At 43.7% G+C, this 22,163-nt stretch overlaps 1 protein-coding gene across 1 annotated transcript in view; it reads right to left on the bottom strand.

Annotated features, from left to right (window-relative positions):
* The window catches only part of LOC147666207 (uncharacterized), a 152,210-nt gene that overhangs the window by 63,271 nt on the left and 66,776 nt on the right, over positions 1-22,163 (bottom strand). The window contains exon 5 of the mRNA XM_086949213.1: positions 13,521-13,650. Coding sequence (XP_086805339.1) covers positions 13,521-13,650 — 130 coding nt within the window. The remainder of the gene's footprint in view (positions 1-13,520; positions 13,651-22,163) is intronic.

Genomic DNA, 22,163 nt, shown 5'->3' with positions numbered 1-22,163 from the left:
TAAACTGTAGAATTCTTTTTATATACGTTTATCTTGTTATGATTTTAATTGTTTAGCTCAGTTAATTTAGTTCTGTTCAAGGGAATTTCTCCTTTTTGTCGGTTATTCTTCCTCCTTCCAATTATTTATTGGCGCCCATATTTCCAATCCCAGCTTCCTCCCCTTTTTCCCTTTTCTGGCATAGATTGTTTTCTCCAAATTATATATATTGGGAATCCTGGCTAACCACTGTTGAAATGTCGGTGGCACTTGATCCAGCCACACCGACGCGATACATAGTCTAAATACAGCCATTGCTACAAAAATAAAATAGGATCCTTCCCCCTGAATACCGTCCGGGTTCACCCCCAGCACTATTATCGAGGGGGTTAAGTTAACTGTTATTTTTAATGCTCCATGCAAAAAATTCTGTATTCCTTTCAATAGTATGGATAATTGTGGACAAGTTGCAAATACATGTACTATGTCAGCCTGAAGACTTCCACATCTTGGGCAATTAATTCCAGTGACCGCCCCCCATTGCGCAATTTTTGCGGGAGTATAGTAAAGCCGATGAATTGTCTTGTAGTGCTGAGCCTGTAAAGTGATTCAGAAAAGGGGTGGTGATGATATAGCCAGGTTCTGAGCTGGGATGGTGCAGTGAGCTAAAAACGGTGTTGGATCTAGCCCTGATCTCTTGACTGGGTGAGAGTATTCTGCTTAATTCAGAAACTCTGTCCATCACCACCCCTTGTTGTTTAATATTTTGTCCACCATAAGCGTGGAAGGGTATACTCAGATGTGAGTCCCTTGCTCATTGCACCATCAGGATTCAAGCAAGCCGGGCCGACGACGGCTGAAATGCCAGAAACTGGTCCCCGGAACCTTGTTTCCTTCCCATTGTAAGAATTGGCTTGGTAGTTTGGTTTGCCCTGTTCCCATCATGCACTGGGACAGGAACAGACTAATTTGCATATAGCCAGGTTCTGAGCTGGGATGGTGCAGTGAGCTAAAAAACGGTGTTGGATCTAGCCCTGATCTCTTGACTGGGTGAGAGTATTCTGCTTAATTCAGAAACTCTGTCCATCACCACCCCTTGTTGTTTAATATTTTGTCCACCATAAGCGTGGAAGGGCATACTCAGATGTGAGTCCCTTGCTCATTTCACCATCAGGATTCAAGCAAGCCAGGCCGACGACGGCTGAAATGCCAGAAACCGGTCCCCGGAAGCTTGTTTCCTTCCCATTGTAAGAATTGGCTTGGTAGTTTGGTTTGACCTGTTCCCATCATGCACTGGGACAGGAACAGACTAATTTGCATATAGCCAGGTTCTGAGCTGGGATGGTGCAGTGAGCTAAAAAACGGTGTTGGATCTAGCCCTGATCTCTTGACTAGGTGAGAGTATTCTGCTTAATTCAGAAACTCTGTCCATCACCACCCCTTGTTGTTTAATATTTTGTCCACCATAAGCGTGGAAGGGTATACTCAGATGTGAGTCCCTTGCTCATTGCACCATCAGGATTCAAGCAAGCCGGGCCGACGACGGCTGAAATGCCAGAAACCGGTCCCCGGAAGCTTGTTTCCTTCCCATTGTAAGAATTGGCTTGGTAGTTTAGTTTGCCCTGTTCCCATCATGCACTGGGACAGGAACAGACTAATTTGCATATAGCCAGGTTCTGAGCTGGGATGGTGCAGTGAGCTAAAAAACGGTGTTGGATCTAGCCCTGATCTCTTGACTGGGTGCGAGTATTCTGCTTAATTCAGAAACTCTGTCCATCACCACCCCTTATTGTTTAATATTTTGTCCACCATAAGCGTGGAAGGGTATACTCAGATGTGAGTCCCTTGCTCATTGCACCATCAGGATTCAAGCAAGCCGGGCCGACGACGGCTGAAATGCCAGAAACCGGTCCCCGGAAGCTTGTTTCCTTCCCATTGTAAGTATTGGCTTGGTAGTTTGGTTTGCCCTGTTCCCATCATGCACTGGGACAGGAACAGACTAATTTGCATATTGCCAGGTTCTGAGCTGGGATGGTGCAGTGAGCTAAAAAACGGTGTTGGATCTAGCCCTGATCTCTTGACTGGGTGAGAGTATTCTGCTTAATTCAGAAACTCTGTCCATCACCACCCCTTATTGTTTAATATTTTGTCCACCATAAGCGTGGAAGGGTATACTCAGATGTGAGTCCCTTGCTCATTGCACCAGCAGGATTCAAGCAAGCCGGGCGGACGACGGCTGAAATGGCAGAAACCGGTCCCCGGAAGCTTGTTTCCTTCCCATTGTAAGAATTGGCTTGGTAGTTTAGTTTGCCCTGTTCCCATCATGCACTGGGACAGGAACAGACTAATTTGCATATAGCCAGGTTCTGAGTTGGGATGGTGCAGTGAGCTAAAAAAACGGTGTTGGATCTAGCCCTGATCTCTTGACTGGGTGAGAGTATTCTGCTTAATTCAGAAACTCTGTCCATCACCACCCCTTATTGTTTAATATTTTGTCCACCATAAGCGTGGAAGGGTATACTCAGATGTGAGTCCCTTGCTCATTGCACCATCAGGATTCAAGCAAGCCGGGCCGACGACGGCTGAAATGCCAGAAACCGGTCCCCGGAAGCTTGTTTCCTTCCCATTGTAAGAATTGGCTTGGTAGTTTGGTTTGCCCTGTTCCCATCATGCACTGGGACAGGAACAGACTAATTTGCATATAGCCAGGTTCTGAGCTGGGATGGTGCAGTGAGCTACAAAACGGTGTTGGATCTAACCCTTATCTCTTGACTGGGTGAGAGTATTCTGCTTAATTCAGAAACTCTGTCCATCACCACCCCTTGTTGTTTAATAGAGCCTGTAAAGCTGCAGGGCACAGAACATTCTGACACAGCTCTAGTGATAATTTAAAGCATTCCAGTTCTACCTCCAGCTTTCTTACCCAACTTTCCCCCCACTTGTCCATATCATCCTGTTTTGTTTCTATTAATTCATAATAGAACCTCTTAATAGTACAATTAACTCCCTCCTGTACCGCCTCCAGTATGGCATTTTTCTCAAATTCACTAGGGCCCCCCCTTTTGTTTGCCAGGAAACTCCTTACTTGAAGGTACTTAAAAAAATGTCTTGTTTCTCTACCATATTTTGCCTGAATCGCAGAAAACTGCATCATACCCTGGGAATCCATTAAATCTCCAACCCTCATGATTCCCTTTCTCACCCATACCGAAAAAAACTGCATCAGAGAAAATATCACAGGGAAAAGCTGGATTATTCCTCATTCTTGTATATCTGTTCATTTTGCCCAAACCATATCTCTTACTAAAGGCCTTCCAAATATTATATGCTGCCATGATGGTCTTAAATCGAGTCCTCTTGAAGTAAGCTGAATCAAAATGTCTAAGAAGAATATTATTTACCTCCTCCCCCATCAAAATACCATATATTGCTAGTGTCCCTTATTCATCCTCCCCCTCCTCTCCACCTATTAAACCAGTCATATATTGTAAGGCAGCAGCCCAATAATAGAGCTTCAAATCTGGTAATGCCCAGCCTCCTCGTTCTCTTGGGAGTGCCATAAATCTTAATGCTCTCCTAGTTTTTCCTTTAGACCAGATAAACCTATTGATCATAACTTCTAACTTCTTAAACCAAGAGTTATCAAACATCAACGGAATTGCCCTAAATATATACAAGAATTTTGGTTGGACAAGCATCTTTATGATATTTATCCTGCCAACTATCGAGAGATGGAGATTATGAAGCCTATCTAAATCTCTTCCAACATTTGTTACAATAGGAGCTATATTTAATTCTACTACCTTATCCAGTTCAGACGTAATTGTAATTCCAAGGTACACTCCTGTCTGGACCACCCGTTGGTCCTGACATACTACCTTATCATTTTTAACTATTTGGGTCTTATTAGTATTTAAGGAATACCCTGATACTCTTCCAAATTTCTTTGCCTCCAGTTCTACATGTCTAATAGCCTCAGTGGGTGCTGGTGTTAAAACTGCCACATCATCAGCATATGCAAGTATCTTGCAATCCCCCCTATGCGTAGTCATTGGGACTATATTCTCATTCATTTCCATCCTTCGAATCAGTGAATCCAAATACATGGCAAACAAAAGGGGGGAGCACAGGCACCCCTGCCTAGTTCCCCTCTTAATTTGTACTGGTTTAGTTAGTCGTGAATTTACCCTTACAGAAGCCACGGGTCCCTGTATAGTGCTTTTATTGGGCTGACAAAGCTCTCCCCAAATCCTGCCCTGATTAAAACACACCATAGATAATCCCAGGAGACCCGATCAAATGCCTTCTCGGCGTCTAAAAGCAATGCCGCCATCGGGTCCCCTGTGACTTCCATGGTATCAAATAGAGTAATAAGTTTCCGTGTGTGATGGGTGGTTCCACGCCCTGGTATGAACCCATGTCGATTAGTAGTGACTAGTGGTGTTATAACACTCGTAAATCTTATTGCTAATGCCTTTGAGTAAACCTTTGTATCAGCATTCATAAGTGTTATCGGTCTGTAAGACCCAGGGTCCATAGGTGATTTTCCTTTCTTTAAAATAACTACAATTTCTGCACCAGACCATGAGCCCGGTACCGATGTGCCCGTCTGCGCCTGTTGCATAGTATCCACCATATCCTTCCCCAATACTTTCCAGAATATCTTAAAAAACTCAAGCGGTATCTGATCTGGTCCAGATGCTTTTCCAGAAGGGAGACTCATGAGAGCCATTCCAATCTCCTGCAACTCTAATGGAGTATCTAATCTCCGTCTTTCTTGTTCTTCTAGCTCCACCCTTGGAGTGTCATTCAGGTATGCTTCTATTTCCCCTAGATCTTTCCCTTGCTGCTCTTCATATAACTTCATGTAAAACTGTCTAAAGACTTCTCTAACCTCCTGCGTGTCTGTCACCACCTTCCCGGAGCTGTTGTTAATCGCCCTTACTTCTCCTATCGCTATTTTTTGCCTTGCTCGCACTGCTATCGTACGCCCTACCCTTTCACTAACCTCATGGCATTTCTCCCTGTTTGCCACATACATTTTTGCTGCCTTGACTGCTATATCTTCCTCTGCCTCCATTCTTATCTTTGCTAATTTAATCAGCGCAAGCTCCAATAAATTACCAGCTGCTGCAGTTGCTGCGCATTCACTCAGCTCTTCCTCAGCCAAAAGTATCTCTCTTTTCAGTGTTTGATTTCTCTGTTGCTCCTGTTTCCTTTTATTTACACTGTAGCTCAGGGTCTCCCCCAAACCCCTGCCTTGAAGCTATCCCAAACCATACCCTCTGTTGTACTGCCCCTATTTATTGCCAAATATCTCTCAATCCATTGCGTCATATATTGGATATACATCTCATCTTCCAGGAGCGCTCTCTCAAAAGTCCAGACTGTACCCGCCCTTGGAATTGATGGCACGGTTAAACTTAAAATCAGGGGATTATGATCAGCCAATAAACGTGGCAGTCTTTCAAGCTGTAGATTTGAAGTGCAAATACTACTGGCCAAAAAATAGTCTAGCCTTACACTCACCCTGTGAGGCGCAGAGTAGTACGTATATCCATTCTCTTCTGGCTTTAGGGCATCCCAGATATCTAATAAACCGTTAATCCTAGCCAAAGAGCAGAGTGCTCGAAAAACTCTTCTCTTTCTCCCTTGGTACTTTACACGGGGTCCTAACCCTAATCCCAGCCCTCCTGCTCCATTAATGTTAAAATCTCCTCCGAGCACAATAAAGGGTGCCCAAGTAGCCAGCTCTCCATCTAGAAATTCAAAGATTTCCGGGTCATCCCCTGTAGAGCCATTGATAGAGCCGAAAGTTATCCATTCCTCCCCAACTAGACACTCTACCAAAGCCCACCTCCCTCAAGCGTCTTCCAGTTTCTTCCTAATGGTAATATCCCTCTGTCTTGATAGTATTGCCACCCCCCTATTCCTAGAACCCTATCTTGAGAAGGCTAAAACTGAGAACCCCATCTGCTCCAACAAATGTACTTCAGATGCCTTAATATGCGTTTCTTGCAAGAGTAAGAAATCTACTCTCATACTTCTTATTAAAGTAGACACCTTCTGCCTCTTCTGCCTGTCATTTAGGCCGCATACATTCCATGTCATTATCCGTATAGCCATCAAAAAACGTCAGGTGATTGATCAAGCCACTTTACACCCTTCAATTCATACACTGTATTAAACAAACGTACATTCCACACCTGTTTGTTATTTGTCATCTTCTGATTTCTTTTTGTTTCTCTGTAGTGAATCCTTGTGTTGTGCCCCTCACCTCCCCACATCCCCTCCCCCTCCCCTGGGATCCCACCCTGATGATCCCACCCCCCTACTGGCAAATAGGTCCATGAGACCTATATGTGGCAGCTGTGACCTCGTGGGATTGCCGTGCCCTCTCCCTCCCCTGCCACTGTGCCTACCTATACATACCAAACTCCCTAAGTCCAGACACATCCCTCTCCGTTATATTCTGTATTCCCCCTCCCACTCCTATTTCCTTTCCACTCTCAAATCCCTGCTACAGTATATATATATATATATATCGACATCCAAAGGGATCCCAAAGCCAGTCGAGAGCGCTCTGCAGTGTGTGCTCTGCCCAGGGGTCGGATCCTGACCCTGAAGATTCTTGTCATACAAAAGAGGCGGCACAACCAGGATACTTTTTTAAGTCTGTTTATTAGACTTCACCCCACCAACGCGTTTCAGCCACAACTGGCCTTGCTCACGGTCGGTTAGTCCCTCCACAGTGTTGCTTTTTATACTCCCACAAATTGCCAATTATGAGGCATTGTGGGATATGTAGTTTTAAACGTGAAAATTAAACATTAAAAACAAAAGAAAGACTTAGTGTGCTTTTACAATTGTTACACTAAAGTGACAAATCGTCCACTGTGGCTATATTTAACTTATTATTGGGTTTAGTACCCACGATCTTTTTCTCAGTCTTGAGTATTGGGTGTAGTACCCATGTGAATAAGAACATTAGTCCAGATGAACATGCAGGTCCTCTCCGAAATTCATCCCTCTCGGATGCTTTGTTCTGAGTCTGACAATCATTTTTTATTCCATTTGGCGGAGTTTCCGAACTGTGTCCCCGCCTCTTTCCGGTTTCTCCAGCATTTTTATTCCGTAGAACTGCATCTGTCTCCAGTCACCATTTTGACATAGACTTAGGTGTTTAGCCGTGGCATATTGCATGTTAGAGTTTTTCACCGCTCGGATGTGCTCCAATATCCGTTTTTTTAACATGCAGGTTGTACATCCAACATATTTCATGCCGCATTTGCATTCCACAATATATATCACATTTTTTGATGAACATGTGATTTGTTGGTCAATTCTCAGGGTTCTTCCATCCTTGAAAGACCTGTTGGTCAAAAGTTATTTCCAAGAAAAACAAAAATCAAACTGGCTGCAAAACCAAAGAAAAGGTTTCAAACCGTGTAACTCATGCAAAGCCTGCAAAATCGGAAAGAGCATGAAAGAAATACAGGAACCTGATGGAAGAACCCTGAGAATTGACCAACAAATCACATGTTCATCAAAAAATGTGATATATATTGTGGAATGCAAATGCGGCATGAAATATGTTGGATGTACAACCTGCATGTTAAAAAAACGGATATTGGAGCACATCCGAGCGGTGAAAAACTCTAACATGCAATATGCCACGGCTAAACACCTAAGTCTATGTCAAAATGGTGACTGGAGACAGATGCAGTTCTACGGAATAAAAATGCTGGAGAAACCGGAAAGAGGCGGGGACACAGTTCGGAAACTCCGCCAAATGGAATCAAAAATGATTGTCAGACTCAGAACAAAGCATCCGAGAGGGATGAATTTCGGAGAGGACCTGCATGTTCATCTGGACTAATGTTCTTATTCACATGGGTACTACACCCAATACTCAAGACTGAGAAAAAGATCGTGGGTACTAAACCCAATAATAAGTTAAATATAGCCACAGTGGACGATTTGTCACTTTAGTGTAACAATTGTAAAAGCACACTAAGTCTTTCTTTTGTTTTTAATGTTTAATTTTCACGTTTAAAACTACATATCCCACAATGCCTCATAATTGGCAATTTGTGGGAGTATAAAAAGCAACACTGTGGAGGGACTAACCGACCGTGAGCAAGGCCAGTTGTGGCTGAAACGCGTTGGTGGGGTGAAGTCTAATAAACAGACTTAAAAAAGTATCCTGGTTGTGCCGCCTCTTTTGTATGACATATATATATATATATATATATATATATATATATATATATATATATATATATATATATATTATTTATTTTCAAATAATCTGTGTCTATGTCTTTCGACTTCCATGTGAGACCAGAGCCCCTGTCCCTTCCTTAGCAGCCTGGGGTCTATTTTCTTTCAGCCATATCAGGAATTCTTGAGCCTTAATCTCAGAATAGAAAATCTTAAACTGGCCATCTCTTATCACTTTCAATCGGCTAGGGAACATTAAGTATGCCTCACATCCTATTTTCTGAAACGGCGTGATCAGCTCCCGCATTCTCCATCTCCTTTCCACTGTCGTATGACAAAAGTCAGGCCTTGCAAAGAATTCCACATCCTTGTACCTACACTTAGCCTGAGGTTTTGCCTTTGCCATAATTGCTTCCCTCAAAAGGTAGTTTCCTACATATATAAGTATTGCTCTAGGTTTGGTTGACGGGTTTCCCTTACTCTGTGTAAATGGAAATCTGTGCGCACATTGCATTTCTGCTTCCCAGTCCCAGCCCGTTATCTCTGGCAGTGCACCTTTAAGCAACTCAATTACATATGTCCGCACATCCTGTCCCTCCTTCCCCTCTGCCACACCCAAAAGTCTTATATTATTTCTTCGTTGTCTATTTTCGAAGTCTTCAAACTTCTATAAGACATCTGATGTAGTCCTCTCTTGCTCTTGCTTAAAATCCTGCCATTTCCTGACTTCGTCCTCCAAGTTACCAGTTCTCTCTTCTACCTCTGTAACTCTTCCCACTAAGTCTGTAAACAATGTATTCATCTTCCGGAGAGACCCCTGTATCTTCTTGCTCTCTTGCCTCGCTCTGGTACTCTCCACTCTTGCCTCCACCTGAATCTGCTTCAGCATTGAATATATCATATCAAAGCCCGGGGGCGGTTGACCTTGACTCTGTCTCTGTAAATGATCTTGCAAAGGAGCAGCCCCTGCACCCTCTTGATACAACTGCGATGTCGCAGAATAATCCCAATCCAGTCTTTTTACCACCTCTGTTTGTAGGGGATTTACGCCAATCTTTGACCTACTCCGTTGCTTTCTTGTTAAGTTTTTTGATTTACATTGAGAAGGTGATTTCTGCACTGTATCCTCTCCCAGCTCTGAGGTTCCTGATGTATCTGAGATTAGTCCAGATGCTAATAGATCGCTTTCCGTATCTGAAGGGCTTGAAGCAGTTTAGAGGCAGTTTCATCCCCCCGTTCCCACTTCGTCCTCCTCCTCACCCTCATTCACAGAGAAAAAACAGTCATCACTGGGTGAGCCAAGGTTTATGCCAGAGAATAAAGTGGAGTCTCCATTTTGCAATACAGACTCTAAAGCTGTCTCACCTATCTGAGTCTGAGGAAGATTTAATAAGGGCGATATAGTCCCACCTCTATTCTGCTTCTCTATACCACCAACATCCAGATTATGCACTAAGTCATCCCCCGAATCGCCCCCCGTAGCCTGTGAGCTTGGTCCTGGCTTATCTCCTGTCTTCTGAGGACATTCCTTAATTAGCTCTCCCTGCGTGATCACTTTTATTACAGTGTCTGTTTGTTCTGTATTCATATTCACGGTTCTGGGCCGCTCGTGCTCCTGCTCCTGGCTCTGCTCCCGCGCTGCCTGATCCATCTGTGTTATCACCGGAGTCACTGGGGTCAAAGAATCCACATTTACGCCCTGACTTTCCCCCCTAGCGGCGTATACACTCTACCTGCCGCTAAGGGCTCTATGCCGTCCTGCTCAAGGAGAGTCAAATCATTCCCTTTCTGCTGTTCTGCCCCCTGCAAGTCGTCAGCTCCCATACCTGAACACACAGCCATCGTGGCTCCAGGATTACTGCCGCTGTTTATCCTTTGCAGTTCTGCTGGGGAATCAGTCTCAGAAGCTGCGAGGCGCGGGGGCCGTACTGTCGCTTCAGCAGGTCCCTTAACACTCGCCATCACTTTGGCGTTTGCGTTCGCCGCCATTGCAGGTGAAAATGTCTCGAATACTGTAGGCTGCCTCAATCCCGCCTGCTCAGAGGTCTTGGCTCCAGTATTATGCCTCCGGTTAGAGGTCAGCTTTTCCTTGGTTTTTTCTTTTTTCTCCTTCAGACTCACTCTGCTAGTACCATCAACAAGTCTCCCGAGTTCGATATCTCGCTGAGTTACTCGCTCCTCATGTTTGTGTAGAGCCTTCTTCGTCCGTAGATTTGCCGCTGGAGCATCAGGATCGCTCCAACCAGCTTTGTCCTTATCTTACTTTGCGTTCTTCTGCAGTTTCGGAGCCATTACGCTCCACGACCTCCTCGCCCTGCACCAGTAATACCGACCCCAGCCAGCAATTCCCGTCAGAAGCTGTAGAGAGCGAGTCAGCCTAAATCCAACGCTCTCTTTGATGTTCCAGGACAACCGCGTTATTATGGGAGAAGACACCACTTCAGAGCCTGCAGCAAAGATGAAAGGTAAGTTCACTTTTAAATTGCTCTCTCCAAATCTGCACAGCATGCTTTGTATTATCAGGATTTAGCAACTCTCATTCCAGCTGAATGGTACGCTTTATCTGTTCAGTTTCTTCCTAGCAGGGGAGAGAGGAGAAACACGACCTCTCCCTACGGCCTGTCAGCGGCCATCTTGCCCAGAAATGTGGTTTTTAAGAAATTTCTCCAAATGAATTGATTATTTGTATTGAATGTACCCAATGTTTGTAAATTTCTAAGTTAATTTATGGTTTTTACAACTCAATTGTATGTAATGTTTAGTATGCTTTTATGGTTTTAATATTAACCGAATAAAGTATTTTTGACTGACTGACTATGTGTCTGTCGAGCTGTTGTAAGATGAATTTCTCCACGGTTTTAGCCATGAATGGGAGGTTGGAGATAGGACGAAGGATGGTGACATCATTAGGGTCTGCCCTCGGGTTTTTAAGTATGGGTGTGATTTGCCCTAGTTGAAGGGAGTCTGGTATGCACCCAGAGGCAAGGGAGGTATTAAGGAGTTTTTTCCAACACAGGGAAATGATGTGGGTAGGTTATGTACTAATTTTTCCGGAAGAGGATCTTTGGTGTGTGAGGTCTGCTTTATTTTCGCAATGATATTAAAGACTTCTAGTTCAGTCATGGGTGTCAAATTTGTCCAATTAGCGTCGTTTTTCAATTGGGTGTTAAAAAGGTTGTCTTCTGCTCCAATTGGTGTTGATTGATTAGTGAAAGGCTCAGGAGGCCAGGTTGTTGTGGAGAGAGGGGTGATGTTAAGAGAGATTGGTCGAGGAGGAAAGGCAGTAATTTGAGGGAATGTTTGATCAATTTTAGCGATTTTGCCTGTGAGGAAGCTGGCAATTTCCTCACATCGTTCTTTGGAGGCAATTAAGTCATGCGGGGCAGATGAGGCTTGTCTTCTGACAATGTTAAAGAGTTTTATAGAGCCAGAGCACCCTTACGGGGTAACCGTTCGCTCTATAAAACACCACAATCAATCAATCAATCAATGACTCAATCAAACAAATAATATATGTTGAGGATGGCAGGGGGTGCTACTACCTAGCACTTGAAAAGGTATTTTCAATTCGGGAAGAATTCAGAATACTCTGCCAAATGATGTCAACCCAGATCAGGGCAGCTGCCATCAGAACAGTCAGAAGATTGGTGGTCTCACCTGGAGCCACTGGAACTCATCTGGAGCCACCTGGTTACTAGCACTTTCACACGCAAGGTAAGTAGCCATGCCATCTGTCCAGACTACACATGTTAGAACCAGGGAACAGAGCATGGCAAGTAGGGGGTGAGTGCAGTGTTTATGTTTGTGAATAGAGGATGCCTCTGTGCGGGAAACAATCTTTACAACGCAGTCATTACATCGCACTACCTTTACATAGCAGTCATTACATCGCAACATCCTTTACATCGCATGTCATTACAAGTCAGCCATTACATTGCATGTCACTACACGGATGCCATTACAATGCATGTCACTACAACGCAGGCATTACATCGCAAGTCATTACAACACATACTATTACAACGCTTAGTACCCTTACACTATCCAACAATTACCCTTCTGTTGCAATCACTGGAGTTAGAATAGTCATTTTTACCCTTACACTATCCAACACTCACCCTACTGTTGCACTCACTGGATTTAGATAGTAATTATTAGCCCTATACCATCCAACACTTACCTTAAATACAATGTAATGGTATGCGTTGTAAAGGTATAATGCGCTGTAAAGGTATAATGTGATGTGAAGGTAATTTCTGAAAATGTGATGTAATGGTACACTATGTATAAGAATGCATTGTAAAGGATGCTGCGATGTAAAAACTGCGTTGTTTAGGCATGCATTGTAAATGTATCCGTTGTAACATCATACAGTCCTTCTGTGCTGGGCCAGAAAAGTGGACAACCCTTGCCGTTAAGAAAGAAGCTGTGCATCAGTATACAGAGGCTGAAGGGACAACTCACCACAGCCTTAACTTGAAGACGGGTGTCATTACAGTTGGATCCAAAACCAGTGCCTATCAATGTGAACAAGCAGGACCACCTCGTCTAGACCTGGCAGTGGAACACCACCGCTGAGTCTTGGAGAAGGTGTATTGTGAATAGGTGCATCAGGTCACAGGGCTTGGTAGTGGAACACGTCTCCTGTGGGTAAGAGGAAAGGGACTGTGAGATGGAATATTCTGTCCGAGCGTCAGGGCACAGTCCTAGGCAGTAGAGCACTACACCGAAGGACTGTGAGCAGACACACACTGCACACGGATCAGGGTAAAGGGCACGGCTGTAGAACACTTCACCCCTGCTAATGGGGGGAATTTGTAAGATAAAAAGTGCCAGGGCCCTGGGCTGGAGGCCACTGCATTGCACCTCCCATTGCCTGTGTCATCGCTACCAATGACTTTACTAAAACATCTCTCTGTCTTGCCCTCAAGTGAGATAGTTCAGATTATGTGAGGTCCCCATAACTAAAGTAATGGCTGGGGAGGCAGGTATTAGTCATTTTTAATACATATTGTATTCATAAACAACCCTTGTTCTGCTCCTCTCTAAATTAGATGAGCAGCACCACCACATGGCAGACTGTCATTCCTGTGCTATTGACAATTAAGTGCCGGTGCCAGCACCGTAAACCAATTAAGCGCTGGTGCCCAGCACCGGAACCCACCGGCTCAAATTAAGCACTGACTGTACGCATGCACATTACTACCTAGGCGTGAGGGGACAGGGTTTGGTAGATGAATCCTGCGTCTCTGACGAGGTAACTTGTGAGCAGGGTGCGTGCGTGTGAAGGGACGGGCCCTGGCAGTGGGAGGCCTCACCTGTCTTGGTGAGGAGGTGAATGTTGTCGTTGCCAAGCCAGAACTCAGACTCCTGTTTGCCAAAACCTCTCTTGCAGGTCTCCCAGTCACGGAAGAACTCAACGGATCCATCTTGTCTCCTCTGGAACACCTGCAGAGACGCGGGAGACACAGGAACAGAAGATGAGTCGACAGCGAACATGGTTTCTTTCACAGGAACTGTGCATTGCAGAGCCTCCGATTTTTTAAACAGTTCATCGTACAGATATAGGTTATTTAACCTATCATGAGGTTAGAGAGAATGATTGCCAGAGCATAGCTTATGGTGAGATGAGAAAGTTGTAATGACCTGCAAAAAGGAATAATACACTACAGGGAGTATTGGGAATGTGAAATAAATTGTCCATCAGGAGATGTTACCAAATGTGTCAAATATGTCCAATTTCAAATATAAAGTGGGAAGTGTAGTATGTAGAAATTACTGGAGACATTTGACTACAAACGTATGTAATTCTGCTAGGTTGAGTGCTATAGATGAGATCAGAACAGGAAAAGACCATTTAGAAACTTCACCTAGTGTTCTTTAATGCAAACATTGCCATCTTGGAAGCACATAAGTCTCACAGGCATTATGGCCCTCTATTGCCATCGAGAGGAGCATTGGACATGATGGCAATTCTTACCACCCAGCTAGTCCTGTATCTCCTTGCTCCCTGGAGGGGGTGAAACACTGTAAGGTTAGGCATACACAACATTGGGGTCTACAATGATTCCGATCGCAAGTCAACTGTGAATCTGATTGGTGGAAGGTTTTTATGGAGCCTAGCGTGCAAAAGTGCTTCAGCATTTTTCTCATTATGGAGGGCATTATAATTAGATGTGCCTCATGTCTTCATTAACATTTTTACTTTGCGCAATGGAGGATATGTGGTTGTGGGGCATAGTGTGCATGCCCGGGCATCCTGGATTCATTTAATTATTTATTTCATTGAAGAGATCTTTACATTGTAAGCCTAGGTCAAAGCCCCAAAGAGCACAATGTAAAGTAAAGCACAAGACACCAAAATCTGTATAGCCCAACACAGCATTAAATATTGTACCTGACAGGGAGGGACATTGCCCATAGCCAGTGAGCAATGAGCAGCTTTCTGCTCAGTGGGCTAGTGGCGTAGAAAAAGGTGGTGTAGAGGAGTTGGCACCATAGCGATGGGTTGAGAATCTCCAGGGACTCAGCTGAATTGGAGCAGGTATAGTGTCAACAGATAACTTTGGGCTTCTTTTTGAACTCTTGCAGATATGGGGAGAAGTGCCATTGTCTGTGACACCTTATTTCAATATTTGCAAGCACACAGTAAGGACGTTTTCTTGATTTGTGACAATGTCGGGTTTTGACTCTTGCAGTGGTTTGGCTCGTGTAGTGTTGGGTGGTCTTGGATGGCACGGTTCTCTACAAGCTACATTTGTTTATTGGTGATGGTTGATCTGTAGAATGGGATTTGAATCCAATGCTCGCTTGAAGGTTGCTTTATTAGAGTTTCAAAGTTTAAATATTGACCTGCACTTATGTCAACTCCACAATATAGACTATGAAAAAATTGCCATTCTAAGTAAACGTGGAGTCCAGATAAGTACATCTTATACTTCCGTGACTACCATTACAAAATGTTTCTTTGGAGTCCATGCATGTGCAGATTGATATTCTTGACCTCAATAATGTAACATATATCCACTTGAAGTAGGGTGGGGGAGTGTGGTGATGAGGATGCATTTCTTTTTCCATTGATCAGATCTTTGTGGGAGAGGATAACAGATGATTGGTCACACTTTCTATGGTGAGGCAAGGATTGATGTTCTGGAGGAAAATAAGGGCCTTATTAGAGTTTAGTAGACAGGGTACTTCATCAAAACGTGGCAGATGTTCCGTCACATGTTTTTAGAGTACCAATGGCTGTAATACACTTGTAATTTGGCGAACAGGACCTCTGCCTCGTTTTCAGCAATCAGCAAAGACCCACTCCCCAAACCTCTAAATAAGGCCAGTTGGTTCAAGGAGGCCTGGGCCATCTTGTTGACAATATTTGAAGTCCTGCACTCAAATTACAGGCAACTAACTTTGTGCAGTGCATGAGAGGAGCTTAGAAAGCCATCATGGCTAACTAATGGAATCACAGTTGGACCTGGAACTTCAGCAGTTCTCGATTACAAATGCTTCTTGTAGCAGTCACATTTGAAGTAGACAGCTCACATCCATGTTTGAATGAGCGAGAGGTAGGTTATCTACTCACTTGATGTCTTTTTTTAAATTTTTTTTAAAGTTTTTTATTTTTCTTCATTACAACATATCATTATGAGCTTTGCATATATCACAATTTTATCCATTACAATATTTTTTTGCATTATTTAAACTCCAACCTTAAGTACTAACATACAGATTATACAATACAGCTACACAGAGAAAGCATACACATTATGCAATTCAGCTATATTAAGAAAGCAAAATCCGAAATCTACAAAAAACCAAAAACAGTAGAGACAACATCTTCCCATCCCCTCACCTAGTTATTCCTTCTTTGCCTCTCTTTCCATTTACATAGTGGCTCCCAAATTCTTCTCCCCAATCGTCTTCCACTCTTCCCCTTTCGAGCATATATTTTTTCCTCTATATTATATGCATACAGGGTATTTGCCAGCCAGCACTGCAATTTCGGAGGGCTTTTATCTAGCCAAGCCCTAGCTATTGTTAGTCTATAGACAGCCATTATTACAAACAGAAATTCAGCATATTGAACCTGCTCTTCATCATTCACACCTAGCATAATCCAAGCTGGTGTAAGGGCTATCTCAATGCCTAGTGATCTTGCCAAGAACCCCTCAATCTCACTAATCAATGTTCGTAATTGGGGGCATGTTGCGAAGATATGTACGCTATCTGCTTCCAGCTCATTACATCTGGGACAGTTGATTCCTTGATTCCCCCCCCATTTTGCAATCTTTGCAGGTGTAAAGTACAAAAAATAAAGTGTTTTATAATGCTGAGATTGCAGCGGGGCAGCACATAATATCGTACATCCTAAATTCAAATAATCATAAAACAAGCTACTATCAACTCCCAATTTATCCTCCCATTTCTTACTAAATTTAACTAAATCATCCTGCTTATCATTCACCAATGCTGCATAAAAGGATTTGATAGAACAATCCCCCATCAGTTTTATTTTCTCCATTATTTCTATTTTATTAAAACCTGCTGGACCTCCGACTTTGTTATTAAGGAAACTTCTAACCTGTAGATATTTGAAAAATCCCCTATTATCTAAGCCATACGTGTCTCTTAGCTCTGAAAATTGCTTAAAACCATCCTGTGAGAATAAATCTCCAATTTGCGTTACCCCCCTTAGAGCCCACTCTGCCATAGTGTGATCTGCAAAAATTTCCTTAGGGAGTGACCTGTTATTAATTAATGAGACATACCTGTTATACCTCCCCATCTTTACTTTCTTTAAAAATGCATTCCAGATCGTAACTGCCGCTTTGACAGTTTTAAACTTAGTCCTCTTAAAATAACTATAGTCAATACATTTTAGAAAACAGTTCTCCGCATTTACCCCAAGTGCGACAGCATAAACCTCTGTAGACATCTTCTGCAGTCTTACATCATCAGAGTTTCCACCAATAAGACCTTGAATGTATTGTAGCACAGTAGCCATGTAATATAAACGAAAGTCTGGTGCCCCTATCCCCCTTTTTCTCTGGGGAGTGTCATATACCTATAAGCTCTCCGGGTTTTACCTTGGGCCCATATAAACCTGTTACATATAGCCTCTATACCGTTAAACCAGCTGGCTTCAATCAACAAAGGTACAGCCCTGAACACATACAAAAATTTGGGTAAAATCATCATTTTGATGATGTTTGTACATCCAACTAGCGACAGGTGTAAATTGTTCATTCTTTCCAGATCTTTTTTCATTTGAGCTATCAAGGGATCCATATTCTTTTCCACAATTTTACTTACTTCTGCTGTCATTTGTACCCCTAGATAGGTTGCCATATTCGTCACTCTATCATCATTACAAATTACCCATTGATTTTTAACTATCTGTGTTTTAGTGGTGTTCAAGCTGTATCCAGAAAACTGACCAAACCTCTCAGCTTCTGCTTCAATTGCCCTGATGGCAACTGAGGGTTCTGGAGTCAAGATAGCAACGTCATCCGCATAGGCTAATGATTTAAGTCTACAACCATTTAGCACTAAAGGTGATATCTGTTGATTATTTTCCAATATTCGTATATAGGGGTCAAGGTATAAAGCAAAAAGCAGGGGAGAAGAGGGGCAACCCTGCCTTGTGCCTCTCTGGATATTAACTGCAGCCGAGTAACCTCTAATGATTCTTATCTTGGTCGTCGGATTTATATATAGTGTCTGCAGAGCCTTTATAAATCCTGGTCCTATACCGTGCCACCTCAAAACATCCCATAAATATCTCCATGAAACCCTATCGAATGCTTTTTCAGCGTCGAGAAACACCGCTGCCATTGGGTCTTCCAGGGTGTCTGCTACATCAAATGCCGTAATTACTTGCCTAGTATGTTGGGTTGTTCCCTTACCTGGAATAAATCCATGCTGAGAGGGAATAACCAAAGTTTCAATTATCCTGGATAGTCTTTTTGACAACATTTTGGAGAACACCTTGACATCGGCGTTCATTAAAGTAATGGGTCGGTAGGAGCCCGGGACGTCTACCGGTTTGCCTTTTTTTGGAATAACAATGATGTCTGCGCTTCCCCAAGAGTGTGGAGCAGACTCACCCAATTGTGCTAACAACATCAGATTAAACATATCTGCAAACAAAGAGGATTGGAAGATTTTATAAAATTCTACTGGGATCTGGTCCGGGCCAGCAGCCTTCCCAGATGGCAGCTCCCTCAAAGCCTCAGTCAGTTCATCCACCTTGAATTTCTCTTCCAGCTCTTTTCTGTCTACCTCCTCCAACATTGAGGGCTCTATCTCCCTCAGATAAGCCCTTATGTCCTCCTCTCTTACATACCCATCTGATTGATAAAGCTCCATATAAAACTGCCTAAAAACCTCTCTGATCTGTTCTGCGCCCTTAACTTTGGCTCCTTGACCATTTTTGATCTCCTTAATGTCAGCCATCCCATCTCTTTGTCTAACTCGTACCGCTAATATATGACCAACTCTCTCGCTAAGTTCATACGCCTTTTCTTTATTGGCTACATACTTCTCCACTGTCTTTTTTGCCATCCCATCCATAACCTCTGCTTTGAGAGCGACTAACTTCAACAATATCTGCTCAATTGGTGAATGCGCATGTATAGCCAACATAAGTTCCTCCTCTGCCTCTCTAATTAATTCGTTATCTCTCTCTGTTTTTTCCCTCTGCCTTCTTTGTGCACTAATAACATAACTCAGGGTCTCTCCTCTTATTCCGGCTTTAAAAGCATCCCACACAATCCCTGGTGTTGAAGTACCTCTATTGATTTCCCAAAATTCCTTGATCCATTCAGACATTCTCTCCCTATAAGTTTGATCCTGGAGAAGCATTCTGTCAAACGTCCATTGTGACGACTCCTTGTTTCTCCTTTGCCCGAGATTTACAGTTAACACTAACGGGCTATGATCTGATATGATCCTTGGTTCTCTTACTATCCTTGCACCATCTATCAAACCTCTTGTGATTAAAAAATAATCCAGCCTGACTAAAATCTGATGGGGAGCTGAAAAGAAGGTACTCCCGTCAAGATTCGGATGGCAATTTAACCATGGATCCTCTAGAGAGTTATTCCTTGCCATATCCGCTAAGGCCCTGTAAGTTCTTTTTTTTCTCCCCGTATACTTCCTATTAGAATCTAAAAAGCTACTTTCTGCATCATGAATATTCAGGTCGCCACATAAGATAATAGGCTCCGGCCACTGTGCAAGTTCCGCATCTAGAAATTGAAAAATGTCTGGATCATCTCCAGTAGACCCATAAACTGAAACAAGCGTAAAGGTTTCTCCCCTAAACGTTAGTTCTGCTATAACCCATCTGCCCCATTGATCCTCCAACTTCCTCTTAACAAGTGCGTCCTGTCTCTTGCCCAGAATCACCACCCCTCTTGTCTTGGTATTCTGATTGGTTTTTGCTAAAACATTGAAGCCAAGTTGATCAAGTAAGTAAGCCTTAGTACCCTCAATGTGTGTTTCCTGAAGGCACACTAGATCAGGTTTTAGCGATTTTAACAAAGAAGCAGATTTTAACCTCTTATTTACCTCATTGAGTCCACAAATGTTTATTGAGACTATTCTACAGGTCATTATAATTCATAGTTATTCCTATTTCGTATTTCCATCTATACCAGCAGGATTTAGTAATTATCTTTGAATTCTCCCCCACATTTTTTCCTTGAATTCGCTTGTGTATCTTACCCCATGCAACTTTTTTTGTATCTTTTTTACCTCTTTTTCCTACACCATGTTTGTGCCCAATACCAACGTGTTTGTCTCCCCCCCCGCCACCCTCCCCTCACCCCCCTAACCCCCCACCCCTTAGGAGCCCCCTCCCCCTTGCTACAGGCAAATAGGCCAATCCTGGCCTATGTGTAGCCCCCTGTAGTCTGCAGAATCGCTACTCTCTCCTATCCTGTTTTCCTCTCTGTCCAGCATTGCGAAATACCTTTATTTAGCATTACCATCTTACGGGGTCTTTGGTGGAGTTCTCATAGGAGACCTTGGTGGGGTTCTGGTTCTAGTTCTACTCTCCTTGCCTTTACCATCTTCCGAAATTTCTGCTAAATATTCTGCTGCTTTTATCTCAGAAGTAAACATTCTGGTGTAACCTTTCCTGATTACTTTCAACCTTGACGGGAACAACAGATACGCTTCTGCCCCTTGTTTTTGGAATGGCCCTATCATCTGTCTTAGTTTCCACCTTCTTTCCACAGTAACGTGGCAAAAATCTGGCCTGGAGAAAAAAGTGTTCCCATCGGCTGTCTTTCTTGAGTCAGGCCAAGCTTTGTCAATTATTTCCTGTCTTGCTAAGAAATTACCTAGAAAAACCAGCATTGCTCTTGGGAGCTCCTTCTCATGCCCTCCCCGATTTTTCTTTTTGAACAATGGATACCTATGCGCTCTCTGCACTTCAACATCCCAGTGCCATTTTGACTCTGGAAAGGCCTCTTCCAAAATCTTAACCACGTAACCTCTGGGGTCCTGCCCCTCCTTTCCTTCCTCCAGTCCCAAAAGTCTCACATTGTTTCTCCTTTGGCGATTTTCAAAGCTTTCTAACTTCCATTGGAGATCTTCAACCACCTTCTCCTGATCCGCTTTAAAAGTCTGCCATTCTGTCACTTCGTCTTCCACCCTGCTTGTCCTTTCCTCAACTTGCGAGACTCTCCCCTCAACCTCTTCCTGTTTTCTACTTACTTTTCTTAGCGATGCTTGAAGTTTTTTTGTGTCTCTTTTTGCTCTTCTACTCTCCATTCTTGCCTCCTTCTGCATCTGTTTCAAAGTCCCAAACAACATTTCGAGGGTTACACTTTGGGTATTCTGCCTCCCCTCCTTTTCCCCTCCTTCCTGCTCGTTTTCCTTGTAGGTCTCTGAAGTAGCGGAGTAGTCCCACGATAATTTCTTAGTCATGCTACTCCTTGATCCTCTTCCATTTCTTTTTTTACCACCGCCAGCTCCTTTTTTCTTTTTCGTCACAAATTCACTAGAGCCCTTACTAGTATCTGAATCAGAGGTGCGTTCAGTACAGCTCTCCTCTTCCTCTGACTCCTGCTCACTAGCATTTGATGAGTCCGAGCCCTCATAGACTGAAAAGAACTCAGGAGAGCCTCCCCTCATGCTTCTATCTGTGCTTTTATTATTTCTGCCAATGTCTTGATTCAAATGTAGCCCTTGCTGCTCCGTTAGACTCTGGGTACTGCCCCAACTTGACTCAGCGCCCTGCATAGGTTTGGTATGTGTCCCTACCTCCACAGACAATAGAGCGTCCATCATCTGCGTGTTATTATGCATTTCTAGCTGATTTGAAGCAATGTCATCATAGCTGGTATTCTTACCAGCCTCCTTGTTCGCCTTCCCGGCTTCCGCGGCTTCTGCGGCTTCTGCATTCAGCTCTGCTTGCATCGAGCCGTCTCCTGTAGTGCTCGGTGGTTGCCCGGCAACCAAGCCTTCGACGCTTGCGTCCTCGCGGTCCGCTGACTCTGCTTCCGCATTCGCCTCCGATCTGTCTCCCTGGACGCCTGCAGCCGACAGCGGTAACGCTACCTTCCCGGCCAGAATTTCCTTCTGGTGTGGATCGATTACCTGAATCTCTATCCGCGGGACTGCTGGAGGTGCTCTTGGGGTGAAAGACTCTGGTAAGGTCGCTTGTCGCTTCTGATCTTTTGCAGACGTCAACACCGTTTGTGCGCGCTGAGCTTTTCCGTCCAATGTTACTTCCCTCGACGACTTAGTCATTGCCGATCGGGTCTCCGGACCCGCTTCAGATTTCTTCTCTTGTTTTTCGGGTTTCTTTGCTGTTGCATTCTTCGAGGACCGATTAGTAAGTTCCGTTGCTTTTTTCAGAGGCATAGTTTTTGGAACTGCCCCCTCTCTCACCGCAGCGGCTGAAGCTTTAATCGGTCCTGTGGTTGCTAGTTTGTCTCTGTCCGCCTTCG

This window comes from Lissotriton vulgaris, unplaced genomic scaffold (genome assembly GCF_964263255.1).
Source record: "Lissotriton vulgaris unplaced genomic scaffold, aLisVul1.2 SCAFFOLD_2860, whole genome shotgun sequence".
In the NCBI taxonomy this organism is placed as follows: Eukaryota; Metazoa; Chordata; class Amphibia; order Caudata; family Salamandridae; genus Lissotriton; species Lissotriton vulgaris.
Note: the sequence above shows the minus strand (reverse complement) of the source record. Positions and strands in the feature narration are given on the sequence as shown.